The sequence below is a fragment of the Lissotriton vulgaris genome, chromosome 2_1, assembly GCF_964263255.1.
Source record: "Lissotriton vulgaris chromosome 2_1, aLisVul1.2, whole genome shotgun sequence".
NCBI classification, from domain to species: Eukaryota; Metazoa; Chordata; class Amphibia; order Caudata; family Salamandridae; genus Lissotriton; species Lissotriton vulgaris.
In genome coordinates, this window is record NC_141687.1 from 1,972,624,324 (window position 1) to 1,972,637,772 (window position 13,449).

The 13,449-nt window shown below is 45.8% G+C and overlaps 1 protein-coding gene across 4 annotated transcripts in view; it reads left to right on the forward strand.

Annotated features, from left to right (window-relative positions):
* The window catches only part of LOC147733584 (protein regulator of cytokinesis 1-like), a 544,834-nt gene that overhangs the window by 86,857 nt on the left and 444,528 nt on the right, over nucleotides 1-13,449 (forward strand). For all 4 annotated transcript variants that reach the window (XM_086958174.1, XM_086958175.1, XM_086958173.1 and 1 more), the window contains exons 5-6: nucleotides 6,453-6,623; nucleotides 6,747-6,896. In XM_086958174.1, coding sequence (XP_086814300.1) covers nucleotides 6,453-6,623; nucleotides 6,747-6,896 — 321 coding nt within the window. The remainder of the gene's footprint in view (nucleotides 1-6,452; nucleotides 6,624-6,746; nucleotides 6,897-13,449) is intronic.

Consider the following 13,449-nt stretch of genomic DNA (forward strand, 5'->3'; position numbering starts at 1 on the left):
TTAGGGTACTCCAGTCAATGTCCACTCGCCCAGCGGTGCCACGGCTCTCCTATCGTTGGATGCCAGCATGGCCTTCGACAGCATGGAATGGAACTACATCTATGCGGTCTTGCACAAAATAGGCTTTGGGATCTCCTTTCAAACGTGGGTGAGACTCCTGTACAGGACACCGCTGGCGAGGGTCCGGGTTAATGGCGTCCTCTCCAGGGAGTTTGAGCTGAGGCAAGGGACGCGACATGGTTACCCGCTTTCCCCGACGCTATTTGCTCTCGCCCTTGAGCCGCTGGCGGCCATGGTAAGAGCTGATCACATAGTACGAGGCATTGACTTAGGGGGCGGTTTGGAGGAGCGTATTTCGTTATACGCGGATGACGTGTTACTTTATGTACAGGAACCTGCGATCTCTATTCCGCGCCTGATGTTACTCTTCCGGTTGTTCGGGGATCATGCTGGATACCGTATCAACTGGGGTAAATCTCTGGGGCATTGGCTGTCAGGGCCTCCCCTGTACTCGGGTGAAGTCTGCGCAGAGCTGGTCTGGAAAGACACCTTTCGATACCTGGGCATCAGGATTATGACGTCGGAGACTGAGTTTACACGTCTGAATATTCAGACTCAGTTGCAACGCCCGCATGGCGACGTGGCACACTGGAGGACTCTCCCGCTTTCTTTGATGGGACGAGCCGTCCTCTTTAAAATGATGGCCCTTCCCCGCCTCCTATATGTACTGCAGAGTGCCCCCTTTCCAGTCCCAGAAAGTGTTCAGGGTGATAGACTCGGAGATCCGTACACTGCTGTGGGGAGGTGGTTGCCCCTGAATCGCATTGAGAAGGCTCCAGAGGGGAGTATGAGGGGGGCTGGCTTTCCCCGATATTAGACTCTACTACTGGGTGTCTCAGTTGGTAAATGTTAATGGGTGGGTCTTTGCCCCGATGGAAGAGCCAGCCTACAGAGTAGACCGCATGGTGTTTGGGAGCGGTACATATCTGGACGCGCTCTATCGGAAGGGCAGACGTAGATTGCCCCCGTTGCCCCAGACGGATTCAGTGGTTGGAGCTTGTAGAAAGGCATCAAAACGACTGGGTTCGGAGGCGAAACCTACGGCTCAGATGCCGTTATGGGTCGAGGACTAACTTCCAGAAGTGACGAAACTGAAGGGCCTCGGCAGGTGGAGCCTGATGGGTATTGATGTGCTAAGGGACCTCTGGAAAAGAGGAGATGTTAGTTCACTGCTCTACAGGAGGAATTCCAGATGGGGGAGGGGAGTTCCTATATTATCAGCAGGTCCGCCACGCGGTACTGCAGCATATCCAGAGGGGCGATCAGCTTCCAGAATACGCCCCGCTGGAAGACAGACTCCGGCTAGACCCGATGATAAGTCCATCTCCCTCACTTACAAGAAGCTCATTAACAAAATCCCTGATCCCCTGGAACCGATCAGGGAAAAGTGGGAATCTGATGTTGGGTTGTTAGAGGAGGATGACTGGCGGGAGGCATTACAGAGCCCGAGAGAAGTAGCAATCCGAGCACAGGTGTAGATTGGTCCAACTGCGCATCCTGCACTGATCTCACACCCCCCGCACAACACTACATCGCATTGGATACGCTGATTCCAGGTTCTGTCTGCGTGGCTGTGGGGAGGAGGGCTCCTTTTTCTACATCCTATGGGATTGCGCCAGAATCAGGGCATACTGGTCTCACCTAGCAGCCATAATGTTCGAGGTGATTGGGGCAGAGATCCAGCTGGAGGCTAAATGGCATATTCTAGGAGTTACGAATGATGTCACCTGGCCGAAATGGGATAAGATCTGGCTGGCGCTGGCAAGTATGGCGGCCAAGAGAAACATAGCCCGCCTGTGGGGTAGTGACCTTCTCCTGACGTTGGAAGAGTGGGAACATGACCTGGACTGGTGCCAAAAGGCCGAAAGAGTGATTTACAAGAGCAGGGGGTGCCCTAGGAAATGGGAAAAGGTATGGGGGGCTTGGAGGAGGTTCAGAGGGGAAGTGTGGGATACCCAGACTGCCTCACTACAGTCCTAGGGCTTTTTGTATGACTTTCGCACTGTTTCTGCAGAACTGTGATGTTCATATTGCTTGATATGCATCTGTCTGTTATACGCATGTACTCCTGCCACTACCTACTGTGTATACCGCCATTTTCACGAGAGCCTATTTTCTGAATAAAAAGAGTTTAAAAAAAAAAAGATGGAATGGGGCACCCATATAGCCAAGGCTAACATGAAACTGGCCCAAGCTGCTGGAGGTATCCTCAAGGTCCATAACGAGTGCTCGTCCCAAATCCTGGGACCGCTATTAGAAATTTATAAAGCACAGGCGAGTGGGGGGGCGCTCTATGGAGTCGAGCTTTGGGGCCATGCTAACGCATCTATGCTCTCTACTACGGAGAATAGCTTCATCAGGCGCCTAATGAGACTCCCACAGAGCATTCCCCTAATCCCTCTACGCCTCGACCTGGGGGTGGCCCCCCTACACAGTCATCCCTAATCGCCCTCTTTAGTACTGGAGGAGGCTCTGGGCAACACCTGAGCTCTCTAGCTACCGGGAGGAACTTGGCTACCTACTGACGTTGAGTGGTGTAGGGAAAATCCCTTGGCTTAAGTATGTGAAACAGCTATGTCAGGCCCTGCGGAGGGGGGGGATTTGTGGCTCTCCCCGGAACCTTCTTCCTCCTCGACCCCCCAGGAGAACACTGGCCAAAGCGCTTAACCAATTCTGACTGGACCAATAGGTAGTGAAACCATCTCTGGGTAGGCTGACACATAGCTTTCTTGAAGTCAAGGATAAGTACTACTTTGAGAAATTCTTAGACAACATCCAGCCCCCACTAGCGAAGAAACTATGTCCAATTTAGGCATGGCTCTCTCCCCGTGAGGGCTGTAACAAATAAGTGGTCTATGGCTCAACTTGTACCAAGCTTACGCCCGGGGTGCAAACAGGCTGAAGAGGCTGATCTGCTCGTTCTGCTCTTCTGTCCCTTGTACTCCAAGGCTAGAGCCAAATGGATCCTATAGTTATGCAAGTCCAGGGATTTCAGAGAGGTGCTTAGACTGCTGAAATATGACTCTTCAGCACTGACTGTATTTGCGACCTCCAGATACCTGTTGTCGATGTGGTGTACTAGAGGAGCTAAAATTAAAACCCAACTTGCTTTAATTGATTTTATTCCTCCCATGAATTTACTTGAACTGCAATTTAACCCATCTATGGCGTGTTTAATATCCAACCACCAGTTTTTACCCTTTTTATGCTTTTATATATTGTTTTAATTTTTTTTGTCTAATCATGCACTTTCTATGTTTCCTACTGTGGCAAAATTGTAATTTTTTAATTTATGTATTCTCTGCTTTTATGGTTTTTAACCGACAAAGCTTTTTGACTGACTGACTAAGCCCAAGGAGGTGAATGCGGTTTCTGACGTATGCACGTAAGACAAATTCGTCATCATGAGGTTTTATTTTCATAGCTATGTTAGCTGGAGTCATGGGCACCTCAAAAAGAAGCAAAGATTTGTACACGTTTGCGGTTTTCACCTCTTTTACCCCCTCCTCTCCTCTGCAACTCTACTACCCAGTTCAAAGACACTTTGGCAATGTACCTCTGAAGTAGTCCGCTTTCTGCCTACATGTTTTATGTCTGTGCTCCTGTCATTGCCCGGTGTCCCCATGTTCCTACTCAGCAGATGAGCAGTCCCAGAGAGGGGAAAAAAGTGCCTTGAGGCGCCCTTTGACTTAATGGTGCTTAGCAAATGAACTCAACACACGGTCGTAGATACTGAGGTTACAGGCAAGGGGTGGGCTATTTATGGAATCCGTCAATATGGGACCTACTTGTTTTATGCAAAAACAAAGACACAAAAAAAGCAAGCATCTGCCTACCTCTCATTCGCTCGAGCGTGGTTCTTAAATTCTTGTGCTCTTACGGGCATTACATTTGAGATGTCTGGAAGAGGGGAGGAGTCTGGAGAGCGAGGTTTGCAGTCATGGGTTTAGTGATGGATGGAGTAGGGGATCGTGTGCCCAGATAAATCGCAAACAGCCACTCACGTCTCCTGACATTTGGAATAAATAACTTCAACAACCGAGTCCGTTAATATAAACAGGAATTTATCTTCCGGTCTATCGAACAAACTGGCTCTATCTCCGCTCGACACTGGGGCAAACAGCTGGGCCGCTCACCCCGTGCCTTCTTGTCGCTTCTCCTGCCTTGCCGGTTTAGCTTGAGTTTCTTGCACTTTTTTTGTGTAGCTTATCAAAGTTAAGGACACTGTGATTTTATGTCAGAGGCTGCATTAAAGTGCGCAGCAAGTGGAACATACATTGTGAGGGGTCTCAGCCAGCAGCACGCACGACAGTGCAAAAGAGGCGCCCAAGCGTGAAGTCTTTACCTGCAGGAGCCTCTTGACTACTCTGGGAGTTCGGGTGGGCCTTTCTTGGACTGGAGCCTGCGCGCTGTGGCGTAACATTGAAACTACGTCTACATCTCTGCTCTGACTACTGATGGTAAAATCTACTGCATGATTTCGAGTTAAAGTTTGAAAAAAAAAACCGTTTTATTTAACAAATGCCATTCCAGTACAGTCCAAGAAACCAATGCAGTGACTACTGGGTGCTGATGGGGCCCCTCTAGCTCAGGTCCCCCCAGCAATGCGGGGGCCTTTGTAACGCCCCTGGGTGGTGGCAAATGGCAGGCAGCTATTCAGGAATCACAGCAGGGCTGGTAGTTTCAGGGGGCATCTATAAGATGCCCTCCAAGTGCATTTTACATTAAATCCCACACTGGCATCCATGTAGGTTTAATGTGCTGGGAAGTTTGCCACCAAACTTCCCAGTTATTAGTAAAGCCAATATGGAGCTGTGAAGTTTGTAATGACCAATTACAAGACCATTTACTCTTTATGGCTTTACTACACTTGCAATGTCTGAGAATGGGCTTGGACACTAGGGGTACAGGGCTCAGACTACTGTACCCTCACCGTATATTTTACATGCCTCAGAATTCTTTGCTTACGTCTATGATGAAGAGAACTAGGATTCTAAGTGAGTAACGTCATTTTTGATGTTGGCTCTTAATCTTTGTTGGTTTGCTACACCTCCTGAAGACTCCATGTGGCTGATTCTGACACTCTAAGGTTTCTAAGGGGCAGGAAAGACTGTGACCTTTAGCAGGGCAGGATGTCATCACCAAAGAGAACAAGATTAATTGTGCTACCTTTTTATTGCTCATTCCATGTATAGGTATGTAATTGTTAATCTTCTAAATGAGCAGATCCAAGGCAAGACCGCTAACAAAGGTGACAATGGTCATCCCTGTTTCGTTCCCCATGTGATTGTTCTCAGTTGATTTTTATTTGAGCTCTATATGGCTCATGTAATTTGCCTTAATAGACTTGGACAGTTTTTTTTTTTTATTTAGTGAATTGCCGATCGTCGCTATATGGAGGCCATCTCCGCATCAAGTGAAAAGAACCAACAAGATTTTATTTCTGGTAGCCAGGTCAAATAAATTCATTGCCAGTCTTGTATTGTCATATATTTGCTGCCCTCAGATTAATCCTGAATGAAAAGTGAAATATCTGACCAGACGGAGGTCAACCTTGCAACAAAAATCTTTGTAAATAAGTTTACATTGTTGAAAAGCGCTATAAATTGAGCAGAGCTGCATAGCGAGGAGTCTTTGCCTTGTCTCAGGATGACTGTAATCACATAATCATGGTATATGTTACCTTTAGGACCTCATCAATGTAATTAAATACCCTTGCCATGGGTTCAGCTAGAAAATCTTTAAATGTGTATAAAATGACATGGAAAAGCAAACCGGGCCTGGAGCCTTGTTTTGTGGCATCTCCTGCATGGCTTGTTTGAACTTCTAAAAGGGAGATTGGTTGGTTTAGATGGCTGAAAATGCCCTCTATGTCCTGAGTTTCACAGAATCATACCATCATTGGATTGTTTGTATGTGATTAAGTGTTTACAAGGTCTTTAATTTGAATGTGAGGATACACTGTGCCTCTGCTCCCTTCTCATTATACCTTTCGCAGTAGTGCAAAGTTTTGTTAGTTTCCTCTGTTAGGGAGTGTTGTAGTTTCACACATGCCTTACATAAGAGACATAACATTCTGGTCCATGTTTTGAATGGAGTATAACTTTAAATGTTGTCTTAATACTTTGCGAGCCCCTACTAATGAGTACTTGCAACTTAATCATCTGGGGCGTCTTGGTTATCATTTAGCAGTATTGTTCCACCAATGCTTCTCCAGCATTGCCTCTGAGGCAATTTTGTTTATAAAATTGTTGTAGTTAATGTTCACTTCCTACCTTGGTTTCTCCTGTGGTACTATGGTGTTTTCTGACTGTCTACAAACATTGACTCTGTTTCTTTGGAACTATTTGTTTTCAGTCTTAGCATAGTCTTGATTTTTTTTCATTGCACAGGATCGTCGGAGAGCAGAATTTGTAAACACAAAAAACCAGATTATTTTGTGCATGGAAGAATTGGACCACATTCCTGACACTAGTTTTGAACAGGATGTTATATGTGACAATGTGGAGTCATTTTGCCTTTCAAAAGAAAATATAGCTTCCGTTAAGCTGCTCCTGCTGCAGGTATGAACTTACCTTTGTTATTCAGACCTTTTGTCAACCGTTATGAAGCTTGATATTCACTGTATCTGTACATTTGTGTTACTGACAAGTTTTGCTTTGTTTTATAATTTTTCATCTTTTTAGTTGGAGGATAGAAAAACTCAAAATGAGGCTGTTTGTTCACAACTACGCTCTAGAATCGTAGAACTTTGGAATAGGCTGCAAATACCTACTGAGAAACGTGAAGCTTTTTCGATATATATGACTGGATCCAGAGGCAAAACACTTGAAGCAGTAAGATCTAATTTCGTAGTTAAAGAAATGAGTTTTTTTAAATTTCTTTCTTTTGTAGAAATTTGTGTTTTTAAATTACTTGCAGGACATGTACACTATGCTTTTCTTCAACTAGTGTTTTTCTGTACGTTGTGTGTATTGATTCAACATGATTGCTTGTCAGACTGGCTTACACAATAGAGGTCCCAGTAAAGCTTGAGTATTCTAGTATTCCACTTCAACTATCCTTACAACATTGTTCAGTGGGTATCATACTTTTGACAAAGTAGATGTGCCATTAATAAATTCAAGTCAGTTGTTAAATGGAAGATTTCAGTCCTTTCTGCCTTTACATGGCTTCTCCTGCCTTCCCTCAGCCATCTTCCTCCAACCCTGCTGGGTTTCCATGTAGACAAAAGATACATACTTTTCAGGAACTCACAAGGGTGGAATGCTTCTATAAGGAGGGATCTCCCTATTCTTCAAGGCTGGGTATTGAGTCTCGTGGAATAGGAAGCAAACCACTTCAGGAAATATTTTGTAGCTAGCTACATGAATATAAACATTCAACAGATATTTTTTTAGGTAATAGATGTGACTTATTGTAGATTAGAGAGACCAGTGGAAGAAGACAGTCATTTGTATTGTACAAGGACATAGGGCGCAATGCTAGAACCGCTGATGTACAGATGTTGGGGAAATAGTGCAAATGTTCATTCTAAAATTGCCACAACACTTACTGGGCATGGAAAATATATCTTACCTTAGCCGGGAAAGGCTCCTCCTTTAGCGGTCTTTGGCAGCCATTCCTTGCCCTGCTTTCACAAGATTTCCGATAACTGTCTTGCCCGAGATACCTACGCCTCTTACGCCTAACTGCACCGGATCCCTCCGTGTAAGTTGGCCTAGCTTCAGGAATGACACTCTAATGTGCGCAGCTGCACATTGCAGGAATGGACCTGAGGGATGGGTGGTGGCTCTTTCTGTATTCTTTTTCCTTTTCTTTCCCTTTGGGGTAGGGAGGCGGGTTGGGATCAGTTCTATGATTTGTTACATCAATGCACTTATTGGTATCTCTGGGCTATGTGTGGCCCCTTTTATGCAAGCTTATTTTTTTGCATTGTTCAATAAAAAGAATTTAACCATAGAATTGCCACAAGCTACATGAAAAAGTAGGAAGTTGGGTATGGTGAGGATGGGGGGCGGATTGGGACTTGAGGCTATTATTGATAGGGTTGTGCACTGAACTCACTGCTCTGATATCTGGATTAAACAGGTTTCAGAAACCACTTACACTTCTGTCTCTGGGCTTCAAGATACTTACCAATAGTTTAGTTACATTTCTGTCTCTAAGGACTAGTTATAACAGAGTATCCTAAATTATAACTATTGTCTTCCAGGGGATTCTCCTCAATAGTCATAAGCACTGAATAGTCCCGCGCAGGGATCCTGGATCACTTATGAAATGCATGTATGTAGACCTACATCAATCAAAAGCATGTACTCCCAATTGCAGCCTATAAACAAACGTCCTAATTTTATTTTCATGTTTAAAAAAATAAAACTTTTACCCCCCCCCGCGCCGACCCCCCCCCCCCCAAACCTCACCCCCTCAGTCCAACCCAATGATCCCACAGTCCCCCCCCCCCCCCCTCTTGTCAACATCAATCCACTTTGACTCACTTTCCTCCTCTGGATCTTGCAACCCTTGAATCCTTAGCGCAGAAAGTTAAAACCGGATCCCCTGACGACCCAGCCCCGCCAGATATAATAATGGCAGCCTCTCAGATCACTCTGCCCATATTTAGGGAGGTTTTAAATGCATCCATCACCTCTGGCACTGTCCTGACCGTCTGGAAGCAGGCCATGGTCAGATCATTATTGAAAAAAACATAATCTAGACCCGACTGACCTGGGTAACTACCGACTCCTCTCCCTGCTCCCATGGGTAAGCAAGATCCTAGAAAAATATATAAATCAACAGCTGGTAAACTTCTTAGAAGACCACCACTTGCTAGACCCCACCCAGACGGGCTTTAGACCGAAACACTGGACTGAGACCGCCCTCCTCATGGTCTCCGAGGAAGCCAGAAAAATCTTGGATCAAGGAGGATCAGTGGCAGTGATCCTCCTTGATCTCAGCGCGGCATTTGACACGGTCAGCCACAACACCTTGCTGTGCTGTATGTCCCGGGCCGGGCATGGTCATGGTTTAAGTCCTTCCTAGAGGACAGATCCTTCTGAGTCTTCAAGGGTGAGTCAGTGTCCACAAGCAGACCTCTGAAGTGCGGAGTCCCCCAGGGCTCCTCTCTAAGCCACGCACTTTTTAACTTGTACATGAGGCCACTGGCTGAGGTCGTCCGTCCATTTGGGGTTAAGATCATCTTGTACGCGGACGACACACAGCTGGTGGTCTCACTGGCGCAGGAAGCCAACCTGCCTGCACCAGGTGGGCTTAGAGAATGCCTAGAAGAGGTGAAGATCTAGATGTCCTTATCTTCCCTCAAACTGAATGGGGACAAAACGGAGCTGATGCTCCTAGGCCCCCCAGATCTCTGCCTTTCCGCCTCTCTGTGGCCGCCCTGTCTGGGTCCCCCTCCAACTCCTAAAAACAATATTAAGAGTCTCGGAGTCTGGTTGGACAGATCCCTGTGTTTTAACGTGCAGGCCACAAAACTTTCAGCCACCTGTTTTGGCATCATGAGGATGTTAAAGAAAATCTTCCCCCTCCTCCCCATGGAAGCCAAACAGTTGGCCATACAGGGGTTAATACAGTCACACCTTGACTTCAACAATGTGCTCTACCTCGGCGCCCAGAGTACACTCTGCACAGGCTCCAGACTGTGCAGAATTGCGCAGCACGCATACTGCTCGATCTCCCTCGCAGACAATCAGTGAGGGCTGGGCTGGTAAGCCTTCACTGGCTACCGGTGCGCCAGAGAGTTCTGTTCAAGGCAATGTGTATAGCACACCAGGCCTTCTGGAACACAGGTCCTTGTATTACCCGTGATCTAATCACCCACTACACTCCTAGCAGAAGCCTCTGCTCCAGTCAGACCTTCCTAGCAATGGCTCCTAGAATAAAAAGGTCCAGATCTGGTGGCAGGACGTTTTCCCATAACGCAGCTAGGTCCTGAAACTCCCTCCCACTCCATCTCAGAGCTAACCCCAATCTCTCTGCGTTTCGCAAACAGCTGAAGACCTTCCTTTTTAACCTGCCCAACTAACTTTAACTAGCCTCCCTTAAAGGCTCTCTCGCTGGTTCTGGTTCTCTCTTAGCGCTTGGACGCCTCCGGGCAGCAATTCGCGCTGTATAAATTTACATCCTATCCTATCCTATAAGTCAGCATAGAGTATAGTTGAACATATCAAACATTTGAAAGAGTTTCTTTAAAAGGAAAAAAGATGAACAGAATTAGCCAATAGGCTACAAATAATACATTAATCTAATGCAGTGATGCTCAAAGTATGGCCCGTGGACTGCATGTGGCCCTTCTGCCCTTTACATGCGGCCCTCTTGTTCGAAGAAGCATTGGGATGCTGTTTAATTGCTTCCATTAAACTTAAAGATGTTAAGTGGGTAAGCATTTCTTTAAATGTTTGTTGAATCTCTCTGCAAACGTGTGCAATATGATAACATTAAGTGTATTTAATTAACCTTCTGAACAGTTTCACCTTAGTACATCAGGATATATCCGTACATTGAGATGTATGTTTGAAAAGTGAAAGTTTTTAAACATGATTTCAGAAATATTCATGCTTCCACCCACCCTGACAACAATGACAGTTGTGAACTAAGAGGCAAGTCAGTAATGTGCACCCTGTAGGCAGCCTGGGTTGCTATTATACAGAAGCAACCATAAAGTTTATTTTCATCAAACACAGCAGGTTTTGTACAACACAAATCCTGAAGTCTTTTATTTGGAGGTCCTTGTATATGATGAAGTAAAAGGAGGGAAAATGAAATAAAACAATTGCCTAAGCTTACAGTTTGAGCAGGACCCGGGATTTATTCAGGTTTTCTGGTTTCACATTGTGAAATTCAGTCAGTGTATGCTTTACCTTCCCCCTACTCCTACCTTTTCTACCCCTGCCACCTCAACAGCCACCCTGCTGGCTTCAATGCGGCATCGATCACATCAGACCAAACATTTTGCCCCTGGGAAAACATTTGCATACATGTAAGCTAATGCAATTGACACTGTGCCTTTAAGAACCTTACCATCAGTATCCCATCATGCCCCACAAGTGACAGGTCAGTTCATTATTCTGGCTCCTGGTAACAGATTCCCGGGGCACTGAGCTATGCCTTTTTTTGGCAAATATCTAAAAAAAAGATTGATTTTAAAACTTTTTTTCAGGTTTTTAACTTTTTACTCTATCCTTTTAGGATTAGAGTAATTTAACACCTTTTTTCTGAATAAAAATGGTGATTTTTCAGTCAAAATGCTTTAACTTTTCATGAAGTGCCCTTTCTGTGGAAAGGTGATGACTCAACGAATCCACACAGGGTATGTATCCACTGTCTTCCAGAAGATCTTCCTCCTTGTTCATGCAGACACTTAAAAAAAAAAAGAAAAAAAAAAAAAAACCTCTCCAGAACATTAAGAGCCAGAGAAGAAAAATCAGATTGCATTGATTTCAGGAGAAGCAGCAAGAAAAACAGCAGAAAACTGCTGGTTACCCTAGGAGCCATGGTGAAGGACACTCTACCACCAGAGCGCTTTCCTCCCGCTCTAAGGACTCCCCTTGACGACAGATTCAATAAGAGAAGGCATTATGGGGAGAGAGATTGGTCCCGATCTTAATCGAGGAGTATGATGTCGAGGACTGGGGCGTCTAGGAACCTGCATATCTGTTAGCTGTTGACAGCTACTCAATAGGACTTAAATCTTGTCTTAACCTATTTGATGGGTTCTCTCTTCGAGCCCTTGCACAAGTGTCCCTTGAGACTGTTTTCTTTTAAGACCGTATTTTTAGTTGCTATTACCTCAGCAAGGAGGGCAAGTGAGCTTCAAGCCCTGTGTTCAATACCCCCATTCTTGACCATTCATGCTGAAAGAATGGTACTCCAGACCAGGGGCTGCTTTTCTGCCAAAGATGGTAACTCCCTTCCATCTGGGGGTAGTCCATTACCCTTCCTTCCTTCCCCTCACCCTTCCAAGGTGGAGGAGCGGCTTCGCCGTTTGGACCCAATGAGGGCGGTGAGCTTCTACCTTGATAGAACTAAAGACTATTGTGCAGATGACCAGCTCTTCGTGGGATTTGCTGGCTGCAGAAAAGGCAGAGCGGTGCACAAGCTCACACTTTCCAGATGGATTGTCTTGTGTATCAAGATTTGTTACTCTTTGGCCGGTAAGGAACCTCCAGAGGGTTTAAGAGCTCATTCTACCAGGCCAAAGTCTTCTACATCTGCCTTATGTAGAGGTGTTCCTGTTGAGGACATCTGTAGAGCGGCAACTTGAGTCTCCCTCCACACTTTCGCGAAGCCCTACTGCTTAGATTCTGAAGTGAGGAGGGAGGTCCACTTTGCGCACTCTATCCTACAGGATTTCTTGGTATAAAGGAGTGAGGACTGCCGTGGATTCTATTCACAAGGTGAGGAATCCACTGGCAGATGTATCCATCAGAAGAACAAGTTACTTACCTTTTGGTAACGCTTTTTCTGGTTATACAGTATCTGCCTGTGGATTCCTCACTGACCCACCCGCCTCCCCGTTGTCCACTCTTCTATACCGGCAAAATGTTCATTTTATGATTGTATCTTTCAATGGAAATGTTTAATTGTTCTTGCTTTTTACATTGATTTCACACTTGTGTGTTGGTTTGAATACTGTGTATACTGTACCTATTTATGTCGGTCCGTCCGTGTGCCTCGGGAGTATGGAAAAAAGGGTGGAACTGACGTCCTCACGCCGACGAGCATATCTTATGGCTCGGGTGACGTCCGCGAGGTCGCGAGCGAAGCCGTGCTTCTGTGACGTCGTCCTCATCGGGGTGGGGGAGCTACAAAAGTTTCCGAATGCTGCTGGAGCAGGGGATATTCACAAGGTGAGGAATCTACAGCCAGATACTGTATCCACCAGAAAGTGTTACCGAAGGTAAGTAACTTGTTTATCTGCCCCCATCTCCTTCCGGAGATGTTTCAAAGCCCCTTTCTAGTGAACTCTTCTGAATCAAAGAGCACCCATTTGAAGTCTACTGGGGAGCCTGGCTCTCCCTCCTTTCCTCCAGTGTTTGTCCCACCCAGATCACTGGACTGTAGGAAAGTGCCCCTTTTTGACATTGTCACCTCCTACTTTTTGTTAGGTATCTGATGCAATTTTGACAGAAGTGGACTGTGTCCCTGCTATACAGGTCCCCACTGCCAGATCTTTCCCTAAAACTAAAATGTTCCTCCAATTGGCAAAACCTTTAGCACCCCCTGTAAGTTCCTAGTAGATCATACCCTTGGTACCTATGGCAAGGAGGTTAAAGAGGGTCGCTAGGGGCTACAGCATGTACTGTTCCACCCTAAGGGACCCCTCAACACTAACATGCAAACTGCCATCCCAGGCTGTGTTCCATCGTCTAT